Genomic DNA, 25,809 nt, shown 5'->3' on the forward strand with positions numbered 1-25,809 from the left:
GATGTACGGCCATGATCCTATCAATCAATGGCGTGTTTGAAATTTACATTGCTACGGAAGTTTTTTCATTTATAAATTTAAACTTCTTTATTCTCTGCAGCATCATTTGGAGAGAGTGAATTTAAGGGATGTATTTACTAAAGCATACTACATTTACAAAGATGGCCTCAATACCTCATTGCCACTTGTCCAGCCTGGCTAGGAAATTTGTGTTAAATATGATATTGATAAGAGAAAAAGATCCAACACTGAAGCATTTAAAAGAGGAAATATGCTCTAGCCACAGAAAAAGGAACCAGCATTTCAAATTGTGATCATATAGGATACTCACAAGTATGCAAATGAATATTGTAAATTTCTCTTTTCCAAGTATTGAAATGAATATTGTAAATTTCTCTTTTCCAAATATTGAAATGAATATTGTAAATTTCTTTTTTCCAAATCCAAAAGGCACAGGGACTATCCAACAATACATTGAGTACAAATGGGAGTTTCAAAGAAAAGATGCCTATGTCAAGGTATAAATCTGTGAAACAACTAACTGGTTAAATAACGCATATGAGGAAATATTTATTCGAGTTCCAGGCAAAGCATGAAATAAAAATAAGAGAGGTCACTAAGGGATAGTTAAAAAGCAAAAACAATTTGTGAAACTTGATTACATGATCATAATAACATGTTTCAAACATCTTATGTTGTTTGCCTGTCTTTCCCAACATCAATTAACAATTTTCCAAGAAAAAAAGACATTTTTCTCTGACATGAAATTTGAGTGGTAAGAAAATATCCCAGTGCTCCAATGTAAGTGCAATCAAGCATTTGTTGGATAATCTGAATGTTACCTTTTAAGAAGACAAATCCTCTCTGGAGCAGAGAATAATTTTGCAATTGACCCCAATACAGATGTAATCTTCATGGTCTTGGATTTCAATGCCTTCATCAAACCTACAAACTCTTTATACTCTGCAACAGTAAGTTTCTCTTGAACCTGTATGATTGTCAAAGACAGAAGTTTATCGTATAATATAATGCAATAAAAAATTTTCCTGAAGGTAAAAGAATTAGTGCCCCATAATCATCACGTGCTACTCAGGAAACTGAATAAAATGCAACAGCCAACTCTGAATTCCATTTTGTATAGAAAAAGTAATAAAAATACGATCATGTTCAAAAGTAACACACACAAAAAGAGAAAAAACGCTTATTTTGAACTAAATTTTCATAGTATTCAACAATACCATCTTTCATGTTAGAACCACACTGCATTGTTTTAAAAATGAATGAGGCACTTTGACATACCAGCATAAGGAGTAGGAGAAAATGGATCAAATCATATTGCAATATTATAATTTCATTTTGAATGCCGTACTAACAAGAAAAAGAAATCTTATAGATTCAATTCTAAGGTAGTGTAAGAAATTTTCCTCGAAAAACAGTGGTGTGAGGAAAAACAGGCAGGACATGATCACACAGAAATCAGCAAACAGATGCCCCATGTTGTGCAATTACCATCCGATGTTTACATGTTTAAACAATCAATAAACTGCACAAAACTAAGAGAGCTAATGACTCAGCTAACGACAAGTGAGGAGTATCAGAATGAACCAGAAAAATCTATACTGTAAAACAACAACCACCGAGAAAAATGGTACAAAAATTACAATAAGAAGTGTTTTCATAGCTTCTAGCAAAATGTCTTCTTCATTTTTTTTTTTTGAATCAAAAATTTTGTGTACAGAATTTTTTGATGGGCAAACATTAATACAGCAAATTAGGTCTACTCTTTGAAAAGTGTATGACTTTTAAAGCTCTAAATGAATTTCCATAGGAAGAAAGCAAATTTGTTGAAAATATTTGGGCCATAAATGATTGGATCATGAGGTGATAAGATTCTGTGGAGGAAAAGAGAACTTAAGAATGTATGTGGAAGAAGTGGTTCATAGATCTCACTTTTAAAGATACCTCAGTGACCTAATAGAATGTCAGACTACCACAGTATGTAAAATATGCACTCCACAGTAACAAATGAGTACAACTATTGACAGCTGAGGAAAAAAGGATGTGTGATGTAGGACAGCAAGGAGTAAGGGCTGCCTGCATGCAACGGTGGACCTCGAGGCGAAGGATTAGGGTCATGAAGGACTTTATTTCCTGCTCTCCAGGTTCTGAGATTACGATAGTCCATAAAAATTAATTAAAAAAAAACCTTGAAATTTGGGACAATGGCTGTTCAAGAGAATGTCTATTTAGGGTGTTCTATATGTGGGAGGACGAACCAAATAACAATCTAGAGCTCTCTCAGACAATCAAATATAAATCTATGATCATGTAAGATCAATTAATGCACACAGAAATCTGCAGATAGCAAGTATGATCTATCCAAAGTCCAAATGAAGTAGTGATAAAGAGTAATTTATGAAATAAAGAAGAAGTCAAGAAAATTGAGAGAGAGACGATAGGAATAAGTAGCAGAAAATAGAAAGGAGGAGAAGAAGGGAAGAGAGACGAAGGAAACAAGAGGGCCAAACCTGGACTCAAATCTTCAATTTCATGCACAACAAAGAAAAAACCAGCACATAAATCTTTTTCTCAGCCCACTTTATAAAGACTTACACTTGACCCACAAGTTAATGAATTATAGTCCTTCTGTGACTCCTTACAAAGATAGAAGCAAATCCGTTAAAAATTTTCCAAAACAAACTAGTTCTTTTGACTCCAACTAGATCATGGTACTGTAGCATCATTATTCATGCTACAATGATGTGAAATGACACCTTAACTTACCTAAACTGACTCCTTTTCAACCTCCTAAAATTAGGGACTTCAAGATCTTATGATATGACCTTGATTGATTATTTTTGGACTTAAAAAAACCCTAATTATTTCAATTAAAACCTGCAATTAAAGGACTTTAAATCAACAAATTCAGGCTATTGAATGTAATGCAATTCAGTCGCCCATAAGTTACTTCCACTATGTGGATCTTGTCCCTGAGATTTTTTTTCCCCAGAAGCTTGATCCTCCATTTAGTCTCTATGCTTTGATGATGGAGGCCCACATAAAGTTCTCTTGCAATCATACCATTCATTGGTTGCTCTAATGTCCACTGGTTTACAAGCAACAAGGTCTGGACTCTGGATCATCCATTTGATGGAGATCTTCGAGGAATCCAGCAAATAATAAAGAAAGGATCTCCTTATGGCTTGATCTTGATCATTGACTTCAGATCAGTAACTAGATCTTGCCATATATGCTCCTCACATGCATGTTCAATTCTTTGATCTTTTGCCCTTGAGAAGTTCACTGATCATCAACTAATAGATTCTCAATGAATAAATCTCTGATGGTACTATAATATTGCTGCATGATAGATACTCGACCATAGACTCTTCCCATGATAGAGCTTCAGTTGCAGGTTCTACGGGCATTAGTTCTTTGGCTTCTTCATCTTTAAGATTCTTGATCTGTACTTCAACCTCAGGGAGTTTTTCAATGCCTAAAGCCACTGCAATTGCTTGCAATATAGCCTACATTGACATCACATCGTTGTTGATAGATGCCAAGTTATTATCCACCCGACAGAAGATCTTTTCATATTTGACTCATGAAGATCACATCTGAAACTCAAATCCTCATTCATGATTATGATAAAAAGGGAAAGACATACGAAGTAAACAGAAAGAAGATCAAGAAAGAAAGAAGACAAGGTAGGATCCTTCAGCTTTGATACCAAACTTGATGTAGGACAGCAAGGGGTTAGGGCTGCCTACATGCAATAGTGGACCTTGAGGTGAAGGATTAGGGTAATGAAGAACTTAAATGCCCGCTATCCAGGTTCTGAGATTAGGATAGTCAATAAGAAAACTTGAAATTAACGGCAATGGTTGTTCAAAGGTTAGGGTCTCCTATATGGGAGAAGATGAACCAAATCACAATATGCAGCTCTCTTAGACAATCAAATATAAATATGTAATCCTATTAGATTAAATAATGCCCACAGAACACTGTAGACAGCAATATGATCTATTCAAAGACTAAAAAGCAGGGATAAACTACAGATTTATGAAATAAAGAACATTAAGAAAGAGAAAGAGAGGAGAGGAACAAGTAGCAGAAAATAGAGAGAATAGGGGAAGAGGGAGGGAGAGAGGGAGGAAACAAGAGGGCTGAACTTAGCCTAAAATTTTCAATTCCATTCACAATAACAAAAAACCAGCATACAAGTCTTCTGCTCAACCCCCTTTATAAAGACACAAAATTGACCTAGTCCTTCTGGGACTCCAAAAAGATGGAAACAAATCCCTCAAATGTTTGCAAAACAAACTAGTTATTGACTCCTAACAGACCATGAAGAATCACTGTTCAAGCTACATCAATGTGAACAGTATACCCCTTAGCTAAATTGACCCTTTTTCAACCTCCTAAAATTAGGGACTTAAAAGTTCCAACGATGCGACCTTGAATGCCTATTTTTGGACTTCAAAAAACCCTAATGATTTCAATCTAAAGCCTACAATTAAAGAACTTCAAATCAGCAGAATTCAGGACATAAATGTGATGCAATTCAGTCCTGCATCGATGAGGAATCCCGAAATAAGATAGCATGAACAAATTGAAGAAAAATAAACAAAAAATATTGTGGTCAACAAATGGGAAAAAACGAAGTTCGTGGGTTGCCTAAAAACTATAAAGGCAAAACATGCCAAACTAACATAAAGGCCTAGTGACAAATTTAAGGAAGAAGTCATCAATTGGCAAACTTTGATGCATGAAGCATATGAAGTATATGTACACCGGCAAGTTTTTGATTGAACCAATGAACCCCATCCTACCATAAACTAAGGGCTCTGCAATGAATTTGAGAGAACGAGTGGCTAAATTGTTGTCGTTTTCACTTGAAAAAAGAACGAAGGGTTAGAAAACTAATGCAAAACTTTTTTCATGAGAAGAATGCTGCACATGTTTAAACAGGGTACAGAAAACTCCCATCCACTTGCCCACACACACATAGAGAAGAAATAGAAGATTGACATGTCCCATTCACTATTAATTGTCTGCAAAACTAACAGTATTAGTAATTAAAATAATTTCTTATTTGTATAGTTAGCTACTATGAAATACCAAATGCTCCAAGTGATGAGATTTCATATCATACAAGAAATGTCATAGTTTACTCATTAGATACTCATCTGGCAACCAGACCTGATTAAAAGAGCAATTAATTAATAAATTTTAGAAATAACCTGCATCAAGAAAGCAGAACCTCTTGTTTCCTTATCACCATGAGGCAATGAACTACTCCAATTATCCTCCTCTCGAGATGGTTGCTCGGTAGTTTTCTCTGCATTTATTTCACCATTAGATATCATTGCTGAACCAAATTGGCCAGTTTGTGTACAAATATCCTTGTCATAAGTTCCATATTTTACAGAACCATAAGGTGAAAGCCCTGATATTTCTTCACCATGTCCCCCTGTATTGCTACTGGAGGGAAATTTTTCCAGTGAACTTCTTGAATGACCATTACGCAACCATTCATCGCATTCACAGTCAACCGCACTAGAACCTATTTTTGATATTCTTAGCTTTTTCACAGAAGGTGTTGAAGCATCTTCACGCTGTTCACAACATGGTGTATCACTAGTCAAATCAATCACTTGATCATCCTGACACTGACTTTCTTTTAAGCCGCTTTCTGGTGAACTCTGTACAGTCAAGTGACAATTGGCTTTGTTAGAAAGGGTTGAACGATTTGCAGGGACTATTTGCGCTAACTTATTGCAGGTGTTGCTTCTCGAATCTGCCAGTACAGATGATAGTGACTTCCTAGAACAATGTTCAGTAGTCGAAGCCTGGACAGAAAAGAAGAAGTTAAGAAATGTTCCTAACTGAAATAAAATTGGCAGCAAGCACATTATAAGAGCCATCTATGATTGAAAATCATGTTGTCAGAACCATACCAAACAGGGAAGGTTTTTCGGTAGTGAGATCTTGTCTTCAGAAAGCCTTGCTTTCACTGCAGGAAAGTTATCCACGAATATTACTATTTGATAAGGAATGAACTGGATGCAATTAATTAACTGAAAGATTTTATAGTAACAAAACTTTTCCAGCACAAAAATAGAAATCAACAAGCAAACGTCAAGTAGGAGGGCAAACCTTGGCACAATGGTAAGGTTGCTCCATTGTGACACGAGTGTCATGAGTTCAAAATACGGAAATAGCTTCTTAACATGAAGGGATAAAGCTGTATACATCTAACACTCTCCAGACTCCGCAACCAGGGTCGACGGAACTGTCCCGAACCATCCAGTTCAAGGCGTCCCGAGCTGTACCGGCGGCAGACCGGGATGGTTCCGGCAATGAAACCGAGACGCTGTTGCCGGAGGAAGAGAAGAAGGAAAGAGAAGAAAAGAGAGCAAGCAGGGAAGGGAGGGAGAGGAAGAGGGAGAGAGGCCGGTAGAGGGTGACGGAAGCCGGCCCCTGAGCAGGAGGCGGAGGCCACGGCCGGATCCTTTGTTTCGTTCTGCCGGCCTCCTCTCTCCGTCCCTCTCTCCTCTCTCTCTCTCTCTCTCTTTTTCTCTCTCTCGCCCTCTCCTGTGTCGGTACAAGCCCAGCTTGGCACAGCACAATACGGCATGGCACGACGCAAGCCCGTACCGACTCGTCCCGTCGGACAACCGGTATGGTGCCCGATACCGGCATAGGAGACCGTGCCCGCAACAGTGGGAGCCTCATGCACTTGGACGCCCTTTAAGCAAATGTCAAGTAGGGTGTTGAGGTCACACATCTCACTCAACAATAAATGCAAATTGGGTCATCTAAGAATAAAACAAACTAAAACTGATATATTTTAAGGCCCAATTTTATCCAAAGGCTCCATAAAATAACCCCAAAAGAGCTGATTCTAAGAGGACCCCTCAAAATCCTAAAGATTTGGACCTGTTCACACTGAATTGGTCATGTGAACTGGCTTCTAATATCCATCAAACTTGAAACCAAGCCAAAGCTAATCTAGCTCACCAAATCATAAAAGCTTCACTAAGCATAGAGGCAGCAAATGTCTCACATGTTACCAAGATCTGTTGAACCGGCCCGAACCAACTGGTTTAGCACATACCGTACCGGCCCCAACCGGTACGGTTCGGCTGTAAAAAACGGTTTGGGCCCCTATAAAGCCAGAATCAGCCAATTTTCGTTATGTACCGGTGTGAACCGGGCACTAGCCCGGCGCAGCTTTCCTGCGCGTGCGGCGTGTACCGGTGCGAACCGGGCACTAGCCCGGCGCAGCTTTCCCGTGCGCCCGCACGCGGGGCAGCATTCCCGCGCGGCCGCGAGCTGGGAACCACGTCCGCGCACGGTTCCCTGAGCTGGGAACTGCACCCACGCAGGTCAACGCGCCCGTGCGGGCGCGAGCGGGGAATCGCGCGCCCGCGCGCGGCATCCCGCGTGGGGTATTTAATGCCACTTTGTGGCATTTAATGCGTCTGCGCGCGCGCTGTTGACCGGTTCGGTACTGATTCCAATCGATACCGGTACCCACCGGTGCATCGGTACAGTCGGTACGACGGACCTTGCATGTTACAAATATAAGCTGATTTACTCCTTAGGATTCTCAAATGTGGAAGGTTGGCCGCCTATTAGCCACATTAACCACCCCCCACGCCCTGTGCAGAAAAGGGGGAAGAGAGAGAGCGAGGGAGGGAGGGAGGGAGGGAGGGTGGGTGACAGAGAGCACAAAGCCACAAACAAACCAAGCTAGAAGGAAAAAAAGTCCGAATGGGTCCACCAGAACTCAACGACCGGTAGCACACTTAATAACATACATATTGTAGACTAAACAAACTACCCTCTCTTTACATGTGATGGAAGCCAACCCAACTGTTTTTCACATTCAAAGACATTGACATAGTGCAAAACAAAAAAAAGAAGCATTAAGCGTGCCACATCATATGGCCTCTACAACTTGACATTGCCCAACCAAAGGGGTCACTGCATGCTAGGTGCCAACCACATTTAAGAAGTTTAAAGTCCTTACAGACATGCCATGGAAGCCAACCATTTCATGCACATGCAGGCTTACCTAGAACAAAAAAACATGGATAAGTAGTAGGCGTACAAGCATGCAACATCATATGGGAGAGATAATGTAACTAGTGTCCCACTTTATACACCGAAAATGAAGAGCTAATGAATGTCTCTTTTCTAATAGCAATGCCCCAAATACAAAGCCACATGTCAACTAATTAACAACAAAATAGATGTATTAACCAAGGTTCGCCATCTAGATACCAAACCCCATACTGGTAGCATGCTGGTATAGTATTGGTACACAGTGTGAGGGTCGTTCGACACACCAAGACTCGGTACACCTCCTGTCCTGAGTCTCATTCTGGAAACAGTATGATATGACACACCCAATATGGAGCGCTATGGACTAGTACGGCAAACCTTGATATAAACAAAAAACATCCCTTTTTTAGCTATATATCTTATTCAAGAAGATCACCAGACTCAATATGGACCACTCTAGCCATCATGAGTAGGTTTGTGCAGGGTCTGAGTGCAGGATCAACCTCATCAAAAGCTGAATTGCATATCAAAAGTTCTAGAGGTCATAACTTGCTTGTATGATATCCGATTAAGATGCATTTTTTATGTTAAGTAACCTTTTGAGATCGCCATGATGCTGAATCCTCCCTCAAATGGTTCGATGCATGTAGTGACCTAGGGCAAAATCCTTCTTTTGGGCCTTAAAACAAATAGGGCAAAGTAAAAAAAAAAGTTTCTTTCTTAGGAAACACTTTGACCAGGAATATCTCGCAATCTGGTAAAAACCGGGCAAAATGGCTGAAGACAAAGTTGATGCAAGCAACGTTCGCCCATTATCGATTTTAGCACCCAAATCGGAACCATTTGATATGGTGTCAATAACGATCGGCTTACCATACCGACACTCAGTACACTCCTCAACCTCTCGTACTGAATATAAACTTAGTAGTTAGTACCAATACGAGATGGTATGCACCAATATGGCGAACCTTGGGTATAAGAGCTGAGATCTATCTCTAGTAGAATTTTAGCTTTTCATGATTATTTTCACTAGTGGCTATTTTGAGAAAGTTGTAACCTCTTTTAACTAGATAAAAAATCCAACACGGATTACTTAAGAGCAGACCTCATTAATATAATAGAGACCTTGCAACTCAATTTTACTAATCCTTAATGAAAGAAAAAGGGACTTAAACCCTACTTTCACCAATTACCTTATGCTTTATTGTTCTATTCTAGATATTCATGTTGAATTGGTTGAAGGAATTCCTTCTTTCTCCCCATAGAATCAATATCTATCCTTGCTCACAAAAGAAGAGATGTTATTCCTATAATCTTTTTTCCATTCAATAAACTCCTTGAAGGACATGGAAAAACTAGAGGAACGCGCAAATATAGCCTAGGGTTAAACAAGTCTTTAGGTTTATGAGTTAGGCTCCAAATTAATTAGTTTGCTTATTTTTTTGAGTGTTTCACCCAAGTGGCATGATAAGAATGGACTGCCCTAGGCTAAGGATTAATTATGAGCATATCTATTAGATAATGGGCTCATTTTTTTTAATTAGTAATTTCAAGATATATATTAGACTATCAAGAAAATTTAGTAGCAAGGTTCGCCGTCTCAATACAAAACTCCATTCTAGTGCCACACTAGCATATAATCAGTACGGTATGGTACGGAGTTTTTTTGGCATACTTAGTGTCGGTACGCCACCCGACTGGATACCAGTACCGAATTCTTATGGTACGGTATACCTTGTACCACCCAGTTCAGGCCATACCTTGTTCAGTAGAAATATTAAGAACCAATATGACTCACTATGACAACAATCATAACTATATTAAGAACAAGAATTCTTTTTATCTATGATGACTTTCAATGAGAAATGAAAGCATCAAAGTAAACGAAACAAATGAAAGGCCTTGGAGCAATACCAAAGCAAGATACCACATAGCTATTAGACAACAAGTGAGCACCATACGAATTCAATATGAAAAACAGGAGTTAAAGAAATTTACTATACCAATGCTTAAGCTTTCAGCTTGTTTTGGTTTCAAAGTTCCGCAAGTGCCTTTTTCTCGAAAAAATCTAGTCAATGTAAAAACTACATCCCCAAATTTGGGGTAGCACTGCAAGAGCAATATGTGACTTAGTAAAAGACCTTGCAATGTTAAAATGCAATGTGAAACAGGAGATAAAACCTTGATATGAGACTGCAGCCAGTATGACATTTGGCATTGACGATTTTGTTGTGCAAACCTACATATAACAGAATACTGCAATAGTTATTAAAAAAAAAAAACTGTCTACAACATAAGATTAGTCAATAGTTAAAAAAATGCAACAATAATGGCCATCAGAAATTCTATCAACACCAAAAATGAAGGTTGCATGTTACAAACCATCAATTCTACCTATTCATCTCCAATAAAAAATAAAGATAATGCTCTGCAGGTCAAGAAATTTGACCCAGACATGGACAAACCCATTTGCAGCCTCTTGACCTATAACATGAATAGGTTATGCACGGATTTTGCCTGGCCATAACCAGAACTAGACAAACCCATTTGCGGCCATAACTATGAAGTGCACAACACTAATGCTCATGCAAACTCTGACATATAACAATATTCAATCAAAAAAGAAACAAATAAAATACAAAAATGAACAATCCGTACAAGTTCAGCACTAACATTATCTCAAAAATATATCTAAGAATCTGAAATAGTTTATTTTTGCTAAGGCAAGATTTCTGAAACTCTGCATGAACAGAAAAGTGAAGCATACTGAAGAGATGTGAGGACTTCCTCTACAACACAAATGTGAAAACATTCCAATGATTGACCCTGCCTCAATTTATGCTTATCCTGCAACTCAGAAACTTAACACTGCAAAAAAGAGTTTCCAATATTTTTTTTATCATTGAACCTTTCATCACAGAAAATTATAGCTCCATAATCATGACGATGTCTAATGATGCGCCCAACAGCCTGATTCACAGCCCTTGCTGCTTGCTGGACATACCACTCCTCCCCAGTCAGAACCTGTAAGTTAGCAACATAACTCGAACATTATATAGGGTAATAAAAAGCATAAAGGGTCACAACTTCTGCAAAAATTAAGACATAAATATTGAGATGAGGAAAACAAGAAGACAAATTATTTCCTTTAAATAGAGAATCACTTATGCTTCATTTTTATCAGGCTCTATAAAATACGACAAATAACACAGAGGAACCTTTCTTAAACTTGAAATATCAAACACTAGAGTTTGTAGAAATTTAGTACCACAAATCAACTCAAGTATATCAATTACCTTAGAGTCCTTATTCTGGGACAAAGCCTGCTGATCCAAGTACTGACGTTTGAGACGAACCTACAACAAAAATGTCATGTAGTAAAACCAAAAGAAAACCAGTGGTAAGTAATGATGAAGAAAGAATTAGTGCCAGAAAATTTAAGGAACCATGAGGTATTACAAAATCAATGAGCAACAAGCGTGCTGAATTGTTGAACCATGTCATATTGTTACTTGGATCTCAATATTCATGTGTCTTGGGTCCATAAAAAAAACAATACCTAACTTGCAGCAATAATTTCTTCTCATGGATAGAATAGTGTCCAGTCTCTTTGTTAAGGTGGCAAAATATCATTACAAACATCTATAATGCACAATAGTCTTTTTCCTTCCATTAAGTGGGACTGAGAACTAGCAGCATTGGAATAATAAGTAACTGAAAAGTTTCAGTAAGAAATAACTAACTAGCACTTCAAACAGAAAAAAATGCTTCCTTGGATAATCATGTCACATCCCTTGGATAGTTTTGTTATATCAAGCAAAAAACTTGGATTGAAGTTCAACTTGTTTTCCTGCATCACATCCAATATTATTCAATCACTGAAGGTGGCCTTACATGCCAAGGTTTTCAGATTATTACAGAGCAACTGCATTTCTGTTGTATATTTATGGATGGTAACTATAACAGACTCGGATAATGAAACAGAAGGATCTAAAGGGCATTTCCTGAGACAGGAACAGATTGCAAATTTCCACCCATTTTCTTCTTTTGCTCATTATCGTTCTACAGGTTTATACAACAAGAAGGCAATGCCAGTCACTGCCCATTATTCTTGCAAATTATCTCTCAGAATCCACGAAGAAAATATAGGATTCACATCGGAAAAGTTGGAGATAGAGTTCTATCTGATAAAGTTGAATCAACACAGAAAATCTAACTACACAGTATGGTTAAGAGATCTTTTCTTGGTGCAGGCATACTAGAGACTGCTGTCTTGGAAAAATCAAAACCAGCAAAAACCTATTCAGACACAAGATGATTACAAATAAATTTCTTTGTGATCTACACAGGTGGCTCAGCATCCATGACAATGCAACATTCAGAGAGAAATAACTGTTTTCATTGGTTGCTTTGTATAAGTCTCAAACATGAGAAGGACCTTGTTTGCATGCACTCTCTCCATTTTCTTTTAATTTGTATTTTGTTAGTAACTTACAAATACGAAGTTAAATTGTTTTGCTAAACTTTCTATAATGATGTTATAAGAGGATTCGTGATTACCAACCTTGGGGTCAGTCTTCATAGAAAAGGGCATGCCAGTTATCACCACAGCTCTCCCAGCCTGGTCAGCAAAATCAAGGCCCTCACTTACCTGGATAGATAAAGAATTCAGATAAAGTCCTGAAGGTTGTAGTAGTTTTTGGTTTTACTATTCATGCAAAAAGCCAGATTATATAATTTGAGACTAAAAATGAAAAAAAAAACTCAATAATGATTCCATATAATGTCAAATTTGGCTATTGCAGAATTCTTTTCTGGTCTGCTGTGCTCATGGTTGTATTGATACATGACATGGAAAAATGGCATTTGAACTAAGCTTCAATAATCAAGATAACAAATTATAAGTTTCCAAATACAATAAGAGTAAGAAGTTATGGAGAAAAGGAATGATTTAGTTTTAGCATGCCAAAATTACTGTATCAGCAAGCACTTAAACCAAAACCATTTATTTGAGCCTTCGAGATATGAGACAGACCCCAAATCTACATAGCATGCTATTCTGTGTAGATTATTCAACCTAGCTGAGGTAGGGTATCATGCTCATATACAAATAGTCCTACGCATCTAATGAAAGCTCTTGAAGAATAAAATACTGCCTCATATACTTTTGCTCCCTCTAACCTACTAACATACCAAAACCCAAATTAATATAAATATGCCTGACAAACAGTGGCAAAGAAGTTGTATGACCAAGATAGTGTATATGAATTGTGGGTTAGCTATGTTATTGTTGTTATTGCTCAATCCATGATATATACCCATTAAAAAATTGGAGACATGTATTATAAACCCAAGAAAAAATGGTGAAACACGTTTAAAAAAAAGAGAGAGAAAGAGAGAAAGAAAAGAAGCTGTTTCATAAACTTCTCAGTTTCAAATGATTTGTGGAGTTAATCAGCATCTGACAGTAACACCTTACCGTCATTTAAGAAACAAGAAGCTTAAAGTGTTCAATGTGGAAAGCCTTAAATATATATAACTCGACACTGCGTTCTCCCAAACTGTCATCACAATTGTACAGGCGATTCACAAAAAAACCAAAAACAAATGTGGAGAGAGAGAGGGAGGGAGTTGAGCTATAGCCATATCAGTAGGGTTTCAATCAAAACATATCAACGCAGAATATATGATGGGCCATTTAAATTGAGAATGCATGGCACTTCCCAAGTTCTACAGCATTTCGTTGCCCAAAAGCACTATCTTAATTTTTGATCTCGTCTCAGTAATGCATAGAGAGGCATATAATAGAAACGTTTCATTGCAAGATAAGAAATTGATTCAACACAGATCTCAAGAATATCAAAATGGCTAATATTTTGATTATTATATGTTATCAGAATAGTAGATTATGGTCAACAGTGTAAATCCTTGATTTATATGTCCCACAAACAAACTTCCAAAACATTTGCCCTTTGATTTTTATGGTTTTTACATGTCTTAAATTGTTGTGGAGTGTCAACGTCTCATAAAATATTCCATATAATGCAGGATTGACACCCCACCCACCTCTTGGGGACCTTTTCCATCGCCTGTACATGTACATATTGGAGCCCCTAGATGCTAGAGATAGTGTATTAATAAGGAAAAGTGAAAGCCATACTTTTGCAAGCTGTTCTAGAAGCAATAGAGCTTTGCGATCAAAAAAATTGCAATATTTGATGAACTGATGGCAGGGCCGGCCCGAGCCTTAGGCGACTGAGGCGGTCGCCTAAGGCCCCGGGCCAATGGAAGGCCCCGGGATGTTGACCAAAAGGAAGCAAAGGCCCCATATAAACAGGATCAGGAGCTGGCTACGAATCTTCCCCCCTCCATCGGTGGAGAGTTTCCTGGCCTGCAGAGGGGCAATTTGGAAGTTGGGGACAGTAGTTTTGTTTTGGGTGGGGGGGGGGGGGAGAGAGAGAGGAGGGATTTGGTTGGCTTGATAGACGCCTGAAGCCACTCTTACCTTTCATCCCTTCTCTTTTTTGGTTTTGGTCTTGGTTTTCCTTCCCTCACATTACTCCTGATCCAGCTGGGCCATCCGGAAGAAAGATAGGGGGATTGGAGATGGACGTCTTGGAGGGTGGAGATTCTTTTAGTTTTCTCCTCTCGGTTTCTTCTCCCCTCTTGGGTGGTAGAGAGAGAAAAGGAGGGAGGGGGTTGAATGGCTGCTGTGTCGTGATGTTGCAGTTGCTGCTTGGGTACTCACTTGAAGGGGAGATGGTGGGATGGGACTTTTATTAATTTGATGGAGTGAATTTCCCATAATGACCCTACTTTCTCTTATTGAGAGGTTTCTTTATGGACAAATCCTTTTCTTTACCTTGACCATGAAGTGCCATGGGATGACCTTTTCCTATCCGGCTCTTGCTTGACATGGTAAACAGTATTGCCAAGTATTATCTCAGTTATTTAATCAGTTTTATGGCCCTTCATTTAGAATAATTACTTTTATGTGCTTCCATTCAAGAATTATATTAAATTGAAAAGGCTTCTTGTCTATCTTTGTTAGATTCATGGTTGAAATAGTGTACTTGATAGCTATCTATTTTCATATTTTTTTGAAGTATTTTATATTTATTAAAAAAAATTATTATTAAAAAAAAGGCCTCATTCATTGGATTCGCCTTAGGCCCCAGAATGTATTGAGCCGCCCCTGACTGATGGCTTTCAATTTTTTCCTGTCATACAATAGCTCACAAGTTCAACTCATCCAGGGAAACATTCTAAGTGGTTCTCCATTGTTGTTTTCAAAAACATGAAAATGTCCATAAAAGATATTTTGAGATTTGAGACAAAGCACACATAAATGGACCTCTATTCACCCTCCTTTGCTTCCTAAAAGTGACTTTCTAGTCTTAATGTAAGTTTCTTTAACAAAACGGAGTCACGTTTTTATTCAGGTCAAGAATATGGTTAGTCTTTAACTGGAATTTCATTAAAAATATATTAAATAAAGAAAGATGAGGGCTAACTTTGCCACGACAAACTGCAAAAAAAATTGCCCCAGAAGTAGTACTGTCCCGCAATTTTGCTTCAAAATCCTGAAACAAAAGAAAACCATCAGATAGCAGGGGAAAATAAAATGATTGTTTTTTTTTTTTGCTAAAAAAAAAAGTGAAATTTGGACGCATCATCCTGAGGTGATGGGAATGATCCGATCATAACAGAGAAAATGACACTTAATGGAATACTGTACCTCAATTGCACGTGGAAAAAGTGATGATTGTCTAGGCTCCACAACAGGTTGTTTAGTTTTGCAGATCCTATCCCAGATTGTGCTGAAATCTGTTGAGCTTGAATGACCCTGTAGAAAACTCCAGTTTGATCAACAGCTGAGCAATTTACAGAAAGGTGTTCCAGTCAATCTTCATGAAATTATCTCCTTCCTTACCATATTTTTCCAGCATTCAATGCACTGGTCCATCATGTAGTATGAAGAGAAGAACACAAGCAATCCATCAGGCACAATTCGAGCAAAATTAACTGCAAAGAAGCCATGGAGAAAACAAGCTAATCTGAATAAACAGATTGTAGTATGACCAGCTCAAAACTAAAAAGGGTTTCATTATCTTTTAATACCTACCTATAGCATTGCCAAGTTCTTGCTTATATTCTAGTAAATCACGATTCCGATAGGAAGAATTTAATGGGTAACCAGACGGACCACTTGGTACAACACCAACCCAGATTTGATGGGGAGATATAACGTGAGGGTTCTCCAACCTAACTGGAAACTTACTGAAGTTGAGAAAGAAATTTAAAGATAAATGATATCAATTGCCAGGGAAAAAGTTTAAATAGTGGGGAGGAAAAAAAGCATGCAAAGAAAAAGGAATATGGCATACAGGTTCAATTCCAAGGCAAATGAATCTAAGGGAGACAAAGTGCCAGATGTCAATATGATAGAGCGGACCCCCAGCTTTATGAATTCTTCCATAGCAAGTCCTGGGTTGAAACACCACCAGCTAAGTATCCTTGATATCTTGCCTACACCACCAGCTAAGAACACAAGAAATCAACCGTGAGAAAACCTATCCTTAATTTTCAACAATCATGTTAAAAATAATATATTAGTAATATGTAAGAACAGATGTAAGCACATTTTTACATGTATGCAAGCATGTATTTAACACATTGCAATGCTCTCCTAGCACCTAATCTAGAAAAGAAAATAATCTCTTCGCAACAAAGAATTGGAAAAAATATTAACAATCCTAAGCAGCATAGATGCCAATTGAAATTCTAAAAGGCAGTGGCAACTAAATAGTATGTTGCATTGCTATACTAGTTTAAACTAAAAACCATCAAAACAACTTCAGCGCATGAATTAATAAAAAAAATATTCAAATGCTTAACTACAATACCAGAATCCCAAAATAAATGAGTAGATAACCTTAACTTCTATATTTTCTAACTTCCGCAAACCCATGGAATAGACTACAAATGTTCAACTTCTATGTCATTTTAAACTGAAATTTGTTGCTAGTACCAAGCCTGTGAACATAGGTGAAACTTGAGCAAGTGCAAGAGAATGACATTTAAGCATATGTTAATATATGCAATTATAGATGACTCATCAAATGCAAGCGGAGGGGTAGATTGTAGAATGTATGCAGTATGTATTGCCTCATAGAAAGAAAAAAAGAACACATGTAGAAGTTCACTTAAAGCGTACATACTCTCTCTCACACACACTCTCTCTCTCTCTCACTCTCTCGCTCTTGGTGTGTGTCAATTTGTGCGATAGATCCATAACAAGAGATGGTAGATAGCAGCATAGGAATGAGAAATACTGCACAAAAAGTGGCCAAAAAGCAAATTCCAGAAAAATAAGCGGAGATGATGCTTGAAGACACACAACCCAGATGGCAGGTCATGAGCCAAAGAAAGCACCAAGCAATAGAAGGGCATAAGTTTTCATGGCTGTGAGGATGGTAACAAGGCAGGTAAGTCAGCAAGCTATAACACTACCAGGAGTTCATCAAAGAATGATAAATATTCAAAATCAAGGTTCGTTGTACCGGTACCGAATCCCGTACCAGTGCCACACTAGCATAGTGTCGATATAGTACGGATTTTTTTTTTGACATACCAAGGATTGGTACGCCACCAATACCATACCGAACTGGTGTGGTATGGTACGCCTGGTACCGTCTGGTATGGTATGGTACAAAATACCATGTCAAAATAGATGCGTGCAGAAAAAAGATACATAGCAGAAGTCAGCATAAGAGCGGTATTCTTTAAAGAGTAACCACAAAAGCAAAATTCAAGATTTTTAATATTTTACTCTCCAATTGTTTTAGTTGATACCAGCTTTGCTTCAAGGACTGCAAACCATAAAAACAGTATAAAATCTGTAGAAAAAGGAACAAAAAAAGGGCTGCTACACCTTAAAACACATAACATGGAAGAAGCACAAAATGAATTTTCTACAAAAATCATAATCACTGTCAAACATAAACAATCCTAGACAGATATTAGTAAACATTACATGGTTTGGAACAGTACTTGGCAGTACAAATTTCACAAGCACCAACATGAAACCAGTATACAGAATACAAATTATCAGCTACAACAGAACAATTTGAGATGAACACTGAAGTGACATCATGCCATGACTGCCTTTTTCCATTTGGTAGTCAAAACACCAGATAATAGGCATGGTAAAAGTCGATTGTAATTTGTTAAAAAAAAGGCATCAATCAAAATGATGTGTGTGCCTGAGATAAAGAGAACCATCACTTCATTTGGATATGCAATTGATATCAAGAACATAATGCATCAGTATCTTATACTTCAAATAGTGGTGCCTCAGTACCTTTCAATGAATCCATGTTACTTTGCTGAGATTCCTGCACATGAAACTTAAAAGGACAATGTCCTTGTAATCAGTTAAATACTTATATGTCATGGAGTTAAAACAATTTACAGACCTCACTCTAAGTAAAAACTTAAAAAAAAGGAAAAAGAAAGAAACCTAACCTAAAAAGTGAGAAAATTGAATGCAGGCATGTATAGTTAAAACAACTTACACGATAAAACTTTGCGTGACTTTTGCCACCATCCCTGAAGATAATATTGAGAATATCCCTGATGCTTTCTAATCTGCATACTGTTCCCTTTGTTTTTGTTTGTATACCAGTTTCAGTCATGCTTTCTAGTATTTTGGGGACAGAAATCATATTATCGTCCAGCAAAAAGAATTTCTATACTTTGTCTATTAAGAAGGGAGAAAAAGGATCTTTTTGAAGGATCGAGAGTAAAATAAATTTTCACTTACCAATAAATACAATAATGTCTGAAGGTCACAATAAGAAGAAAGAGACATTAATTCAAAACAAAGGTTCACTTAAAGTAGATGCAATACCTTCCTCAAGAAGCAGAGCAGCATTGTCAATTGTATCAATAAGCATATTGGCAGTCTCATATGTTATGTTAAGATCAGAAAGGAACTCATATATATAATTCCCAGGTCTTGTGAAACCTAACTCTTTGGATTCAATAGCGACCTCAGCAATCCGCTTTTCAAGCTTCAGTAGAAGGGCTGCAACCATTTTATATTGTTACATATAAGAAAACTATTTGGTATGTTAAATATAACCAACAGACTGTTAGAAACAGCTTAACATCAATTCACTTGTGAATTAAATAAAATTCAGTAAAACGCAATACTATGACTTCAGTTGCATAACAACCGACACCTCTTCATTTACAAGGTGTCCTTCCATCATACACTCTGCCCTTCAATCTTGCTTAAATGAATCTTGAGATGTGCACAAATAAAAATCTGCAAGCATAAATACATCTACAAATTTGAGCTAGTAAAAAGATTTGTATGGTGTCAAATTGATTTCCAGCTGTATCGTTTGTGATAATATATATTTACAATAACATAGTCATGAAACAAGGGTAATGATCCTGCTTGAAGCATCATGGCATGCTGTAGTGCAATTATCAGTTGCATAAACAATCTAGCAGATAACATTAGTATATCGGATTTTTAAAAAATCAATAATAAATCATTTCAAAACAAGAGAGAATTCTTGCCAGTTCATTTCAGTGGAACCCTAATAAACAGCATGTGGCATGAGAACAAAAGAGTTCAATAATTGGGGCTGTGGGGGAAGACTGAGATGCCAACATTTAAAAAATAAAAAAATATAAAGTTTACTTCAGTCATAAGTAAAAAACCTTATTCCATGAGCAAATAGATGTGTTCCGTTCAAGGCTGACTAGCTTGGAAATGTTGTCAAAATGTAAGTATATGCATTCTGACATGTGGAGTTCTAATAACAAAAATCAAGTTGATGGGTTGAATAGGATGAAAGGTTCATGATGAAGTGAAAACAAAATTAGAACTAGTGTAGGACTCAAGAATGGTGTAGCTCCGATAGAACATAACGTCTGGATAAATGCAACATCCTAATTGCTGCCTCTAAAATTCTAAGTGGTGAAAAGAGAGAATTTCAAAAGGCGCTCCATTTAGCGGACCATGGAAGTAGATCAATGGGTAAGCAATCAACATAATTCTCTATTTAACCATTGACCCAGGGAACAAGTAGGCCTATATAAAGATCATAAAGGTACTTAATTCTAAGATGATCAAGCTCATAAATGGAGTGCATAATCATCCCAACAAAAATAGAGGGAAAATAGAAAACTATCATAATGGCTTGAATGCTGGAAATACCTCTAAGAATAGCATAATTATCTGGGTCATGTTGCTTATCAGCTGAATTTTCAATTGCCCTCCTCGCTATACAAACATCAACACATTGTTTTGCTTCTGAAATGCAAGCAGTTAGATAACCAGAAGGCAAGTCAAATGAAGCTGCCTCTGCGCATATGCCCTCCTGCATATCAACCCATGACAGCCTCATTTCTAAGAAGCTACAAAAATGGAATATATAGCACCATATAAAATGAATTTTTGGATTGATGTTATTCTTCTACTATACCTTAAGAATAAGCGAGTAGACAATCAGAATTGTTAAATTGACCTACAATATCATCCCTATACTAAAATGCTATATTTTAATGTCAATAGTTAGAAGCAAGTTTTCAATACCAGATTGTGTGCTTCATCAAAAATAAGCACAGCATTGTTCCATTGGATACCCATGAGAGAACGCCGATTTCCAGGATCAATAAGATAGTTGTAAGGGGCAAACAAGATATCAACAACCTTGTGAAGCTCTCGGGATATGTAGTATGGGCATCTACATAAGAATAAAATTTCATACTTGTAATCTAATAGAGTTTGTCATATTAATTTAAGCAACAAAAATTTATAACATTGTCAAACAAACCAAAAAAAAAGGCAAGTGTGTTACAGGAACCTACGGCCCCTTGGTTCTTCCAATATTAACCAAGTCTTCTATGTCAAAAGGCTCATTTCCAAGTTCATGATGTGACTTCATGTACTCTACAAAAATTTATATCGATCAGCAACTGAACAAAAATTTATGCAACAACAACAGAAAGGAACATTGAGCCATAGTACATTGATGCATATACATATATCATATATGTATACGTATATGTGCACACCTACATATATATGGACACACATACATACATATATATATATATAACAATCAATGTAAAGGTAGAAGAGCTCCTATACTTCTGCAATAAGTTTAGAGAATTATAAACAATACAGAGGAGATAATAAGACAAAGAAAATACATCATTTTTCAGTGGTTTTTCTGATGCTAACTGCTTAACTATTAAGATTTATGACAACTTCATCGGAATTATGCATGTCATCTGATATACTGTGCTTTATTTACTACATTAGCTACTACAGTTCTGCCATAATTTTAGCTAATTTTAAACAATACAGGGAAAATAACGAAATAAAAAAACCATTCATTATTTTTTTCCTCCAATGCTCAACTGCTTAACTACCAAAACAGATTCATCAGAACTATATGCTTCATCTAAGGTACCTGTGCTTTCTTGGCTATTTGACAATTGTGCTCTCTAGCTATGTATAAATATGTTCAAATTAAAGAAAAAGGGATAAGATCGAAACATCTACGTCATGAAATGAGAAGACCAGCCTTCACGATCTCTCAAAAATAATAGAAAAACAATATTGGTAATAATCCATGAGGCCCTCATGCTTTCTCCCAAGTAATGACAAAGATTGCAGAATAACACTTCACCTCCAACCCCCCCCCCCCCCTACACACACACACAAAAAAAAACCTCCATATAATCCTACTTGCCTACTGACCATTATTCCTCTTCATACTAACCTTTCAAGTGCACTGCCATCTCAAAGAAACATCTCAGTTAAAAAATATGTCACCCTAATCCTATGAACCTCTTGCTCTCTACCATCAAGCTCATAAGGTAAACTGTTCTCCAGCCATTTGCAACACCATTTAGTTAAGGAATTATGAAACTCTATAAATATTATGGTGGATATCTTCGAATCACAAGAAGATGAAGATGCAAAAGTTGTGGCACATGATCTGGCAATTGACAAACTACAAACATTATGGTGGATGAACTTGTAAAATATGATTAGCTGGGAGATATCTCGACATAGAGAATATAACATTCTCAAACAAGACCACCAGCAACATAATGAGAAAAGGGAATTGACAAAGAGTTGATCATCAGAACAAGATAACTTAGAGATGAAGTCTTCTCATAAATCGAATCATAATCTTCTTTGACATGAAAAGCTGAAATCATACATGTGCCTGAATGGGGCAATAAATGACACCTCAAATACATAAAATGATGATGCAAAATAGAGATTTCAGTCCACCATTGATTAAAATATGAGATGCAAGACATAGAAAAAAAACTAAAATAGACTTAATTGAAGGCCTGATATAAAACAAAAGGCATATAAGATATCTCCATGAGCAAAATAAATAAAATCAGTTGAAATATATCAAGCATCAGGTAAACATTAGTACCAGAAACACGAGTATAATGGCGGCAGAGCCGTTTCTTGCAGAGGTAATGACAAGCATTGTTCTGTGCTCCACCACGAAGTAAGCGTACTTCATCATGAATACACATCTGCTCACGAGAACCTAATACTGCCATTTTGGGCCTGCAAGCTTGTACCAGAGCAAAAGTTAAACAGGCACAAGTCCAGAAAATGTGAACTACAACAAACAATAGTTATGACATATTGATATTGAGCCTACAACAATGTGAAAAGTATGTTAGAAAAATAAAAGAGGATGTACCCACCACCATTGTAGAATACGTGTTATTCAAAGTCCATTATTGGTTTTTTTTAAAAAAAAAAGAGCACAAAACTAACTGCCCGAGAAGATGTAAAATGAAAGAATCACTAGATTATCTAATAATATTCTAGATATTCTTCATTAAAGAACTAATATACAAGATATTTCATAACAAATGGTCTAAAATGATAGAGATAAGGAAGGAGCAACATGCAAGAGGGAATCAAAGGTTATCTAAAAAAAAAAATGCCTCTTCTGGTACATAATCAAACCATGAGTTACCACAATCAGCAAAACATTGAGACTTCCTCGGACCATAACCAAACAAAAAGTCAGTTAAGATTCCAAAATAGATGGAATAGAGGGAAATGGTTGGGAAACAAAGAAGAAGAAAAACTGAGAAACCTTGAATTTAGGCTTTAAGTGATTCACATTTAAGGAGCAGATCTGTAGAATACTGCCTCAAATCCAATACTCAAAGAAAATGCAAGCACACAAAATAACTTCAAATTAGTTTATACTTTTATGGTCAAAGGAGCACCTAGTTTGAACAAAAACTAAATGAGAAGGGTGATTTCACCTGTAGTTAACTCTTTTTAGCTCTCTAATAACCTGCTTCAACTGGCTATGAGTGCGAGAAGTGTATATGATGACAGGATAATTTGATCCTGGATTCTCTGTCGATTGACTTTGGGAGTGCTGATTACCAGAATACCGAATCTTCTCTTCATTTGTCGTAGTTAGGAAGTCACCCAAACTCTTCCGCCAAGCCAATGTTGCACACAGGAGGGACAAAGTTTTTCCCGTTCCAGTAGGACTTTCCAACAAAGCATTACATCCCTGCCGCAACAGGAAATTAAATCAGATTTGCTCCGAAGAGAGTTACATAATCTTTAAGAAAACAGAAACTTGGAGATAAGAAGAACGTTGTCTAAGAAAGAAATAAAGAAAGAAAAAGATTGTCCAGCTTGAGCGTAGTTCAGGTTTTCAAGAACATGAAGGACAAAAAAATTGTGAAGAATCAGATAATAGTAGAAAACGAGAGATCGGGATATATAATCTTTGAGCTGTAAGAGTCATAAAGTAGGATTATAGCATGAAAAATAAAAACAAGATATAAACCTAACAGTTAGAAGAATTGTTTTCAGACCAAAGTGGTAGTGAAAAGAAAAAAACGGACGAAGAGACAAAAAAGAGCTACAAAGGAATGAAGACGGAGAAAATGTTCGAGTTCGGGTGAAATAATTAAACGGCTCTTCAGATGATCCTACTGTCAAAGAACAAAGAATCGCGAAAAGAACTAGGAGAATACAAAAAAAAATAGAGGCTTGGATGACAAAAACTGGAATAGGGTTCAAGAAAGTGATAAAGAAGACTTCTCTGGAGAATCGGGATAAATAGATGGGATAAAAACAAATTTACACGGTCTTGAATTAATCGTAAAAGAAAAGAATCGCAAAAGAAACTCCGGGAAGGTAATAAAGATGTTGTTTTAATCTCAGCGAGCAAATGACAAAAAAAAAACTAGTTAGGATTCAATAGAACAACATGGACGACATTCTTGGAAGATTCGGATATTTTAGAGATCAAACCTCTTGCAAGGACTGGATGACCTTCTCCATATAGACGATCTGGCCATCGTAGGCTTCGAAGGGGAAATCCACATCGATCCCACTAATCTTGTAGATCGGCATTTCCCTCGAGCTTCTGATAGACTGGGCACCGTCCGTTCGAGAGAGGGCACGGGGACGGGGATTCTTGAGGAAACCCTCGAAATTTTTTCGAGGAATGTGAGGGTTCTTGGGAAACCCTAGAAAGCTTCTTGAGGAAGGAGATAGTGAAGACGCGGGCCGAGGTGTCGAGGAAACCCCCGAAAACCAAAGACGAGCGACACCCTTAGAAGCTGATGTGGACGGCGCCTTCCCGCCAACGAGGCCTATTTTCGGATCACTGCAAGGAGATTGCCGCTTGGTCGCCCGCATCTCATCACTTTGTAACGAAAGATAACGGCTATGATTAATATTTGCGCTGCTTATTTTAAATAAAATAGTTTTTTCACCATCGTATTTTTGTTTTTTTTTAAGGATCTATTGAAAGTTATCTCACAGAGAAAAATAAATTCTATATCACCTGGTACAAAAAGTGAATGCGAGAAATAATAAAATAAATAATAGATTCTATGTTTATTTTCCTTAAAAGAGAAGTTACATTGGTATTATTTGTTTTCTGATTCTGAAAATATCATCTTTTGACGGAATACCCTTATTTATATTATCTTAATATTATACTAATAATATTATATGATTACTATTGATTATATTAATATCTATTATATTTTTATTATATTAATATATTTAATATAACAATATATTTATTAATAAATATTAATTATTAAAAAAATATTTATTAATTATCGATAAATCTAACGTAGGATTTATTAATAACTAATGTGTTTATTTATACACCAAAATAAACTAAAATTTATTTATAATAAGAAATGTATTTTCTAATATATACAATTAATTTAAAAATATTTATTAACTCATATAAATATATTTTAATATTTAAAATAGTTAATACCGATAATGTTTACGTAAGTGTGCCATAAATGCCAACTAATAAACCCAAAAAAATTATTACTTAAACTGTTTATTCAAAAATATTGTTGAAAATCCAGTAATATTTCGTATAAGATTATCAGAAACGAAACATAGTAATATTTCTGAGTAATTTTTCTACCAATCAAATATGAAAATTTGATTTTTTTTCCATAAATATTTTTTCAATAAATAATTCTCAAAAATTGTCAATATCCTAACCAAACGGGCCATTAAAAGGTATTCAAAATTTTGTATTTTCCTAGGTAAGTGTTTCCGGGCAACATTTAGATAAGAAAACAATTTACTTATGTTCTTTTATGTATAGAAAAATAGCTTTAGAATATGTTACTCATATTCTTTTGCATCACTATTTT

The 25,809-nt window shown here is 36.6% G+C and overlaps 1 protein-coding gene across 3 annotated transcripts in view; it reads right to left on the reverse strand.

Annotated features, from left to right (window-relative positions):
- Positions 1-24,772, reverse strand: part of LOC103695703 (regulator of telomere elongation helicase 1 homolog) — a 29,511-nt gene extending 4,739 nt beyond the window's left edge. For 2 of the 3 annotated variants that reach the window (XM_017847002.3, XM_026800623.2), the window contains exons 1-22: positions 24,428-24,771; positions 23,416-23,675; positions 22,557-22,696; positions 20,962-21,043; positions 20,687-20,837; positions 20,309-20,471; positions 18,986-19,162; positions 18,651-18,775; positions 18,437-18,482; positions 16,461-16,614; positions 16,199-16,353; positions 16,007-16,098; positions 15,812-15,919; positions 15,588-15,656; positions 12,638-12,724; positions 11,370-11,429; positions 10,982-11,097; positions 10,255-10,312; positions 10,077-10,182; positions 5,961-6,016; positions 5,244-5,852; positions 843-988 (exon numbers count right to left, since the gene is read on the reverse strand). In XM_017847002.3, the coding sequence (XP_017702491.2) occupies positions 843-988; positions 5,244-5,852; positions 5,961-6,016; positions 10,077-10,182; positions 10,255-10,312; positions 10,982-11,097; positions 11,370-11,429; positions 12,638-12,724; positions 15,588-15,656; positions 15,812-15,919; positions 16,007-16,098; positions 16,199-16,353; positions 16,461-16,614; positions 18,437-18,482; positions 18,651-18,775; positions 18,986-19,162; positions 20,309-20,471; positions 20,687-20,837; positions 20,962-21,043; positions 22,557-22,696; positions 23,416-23,675; positions 24,428-24,529 (3,062 nt within the window). In that variant the 5' untranslated portion in view covers positions 24,530-24,771. Of the gene's footprint in view, positions 1-842; positions 989-5,243; positions 5,853-5,960; positions 6,017-10,076; positions 10,183-10,254; positions 10,313-10,981; positions 11,098-11,369; positions 11,430-12,637; positions 12,725-15,587; positions 15,657-15,811; positions 15,920-16,006; positions 16,099-16,198; positions 16,354-16,460; positions 16,615-18,436; positions 18,483-18,650; positions 18,776-18,985; positions 19,163-20,308; positions 20,472-20,686; positions 20,838-20,961; positions 21,044-22,556; positions 22,697-23,415; positions 23,676-24,427 lie in introns of all 3 variants that reach the window. The other variant, XM_039117820.1, reaches the window with a different exon arrangement.
- Positions 24,773-25,809: the final 1,037 nt, after the last annotated feature.

Source organism: Phoenix dactylifera, unplaced genomic scaffold, assembly GCF_009389715.1.
Source record: "Phoenix dactylifera cultivar Barhee BC4 unplaced genomic scaffold, palm_55x_up_171113_PBpolish2nd_filt_p 000276F, whole genome shotgun sequence".
NCBI lineage: Eukaryota > Viridiplantae > Streptophyta > Magnoliopsida > Arecales > Arecaceae > Phoenix > Phoenix dactylifera.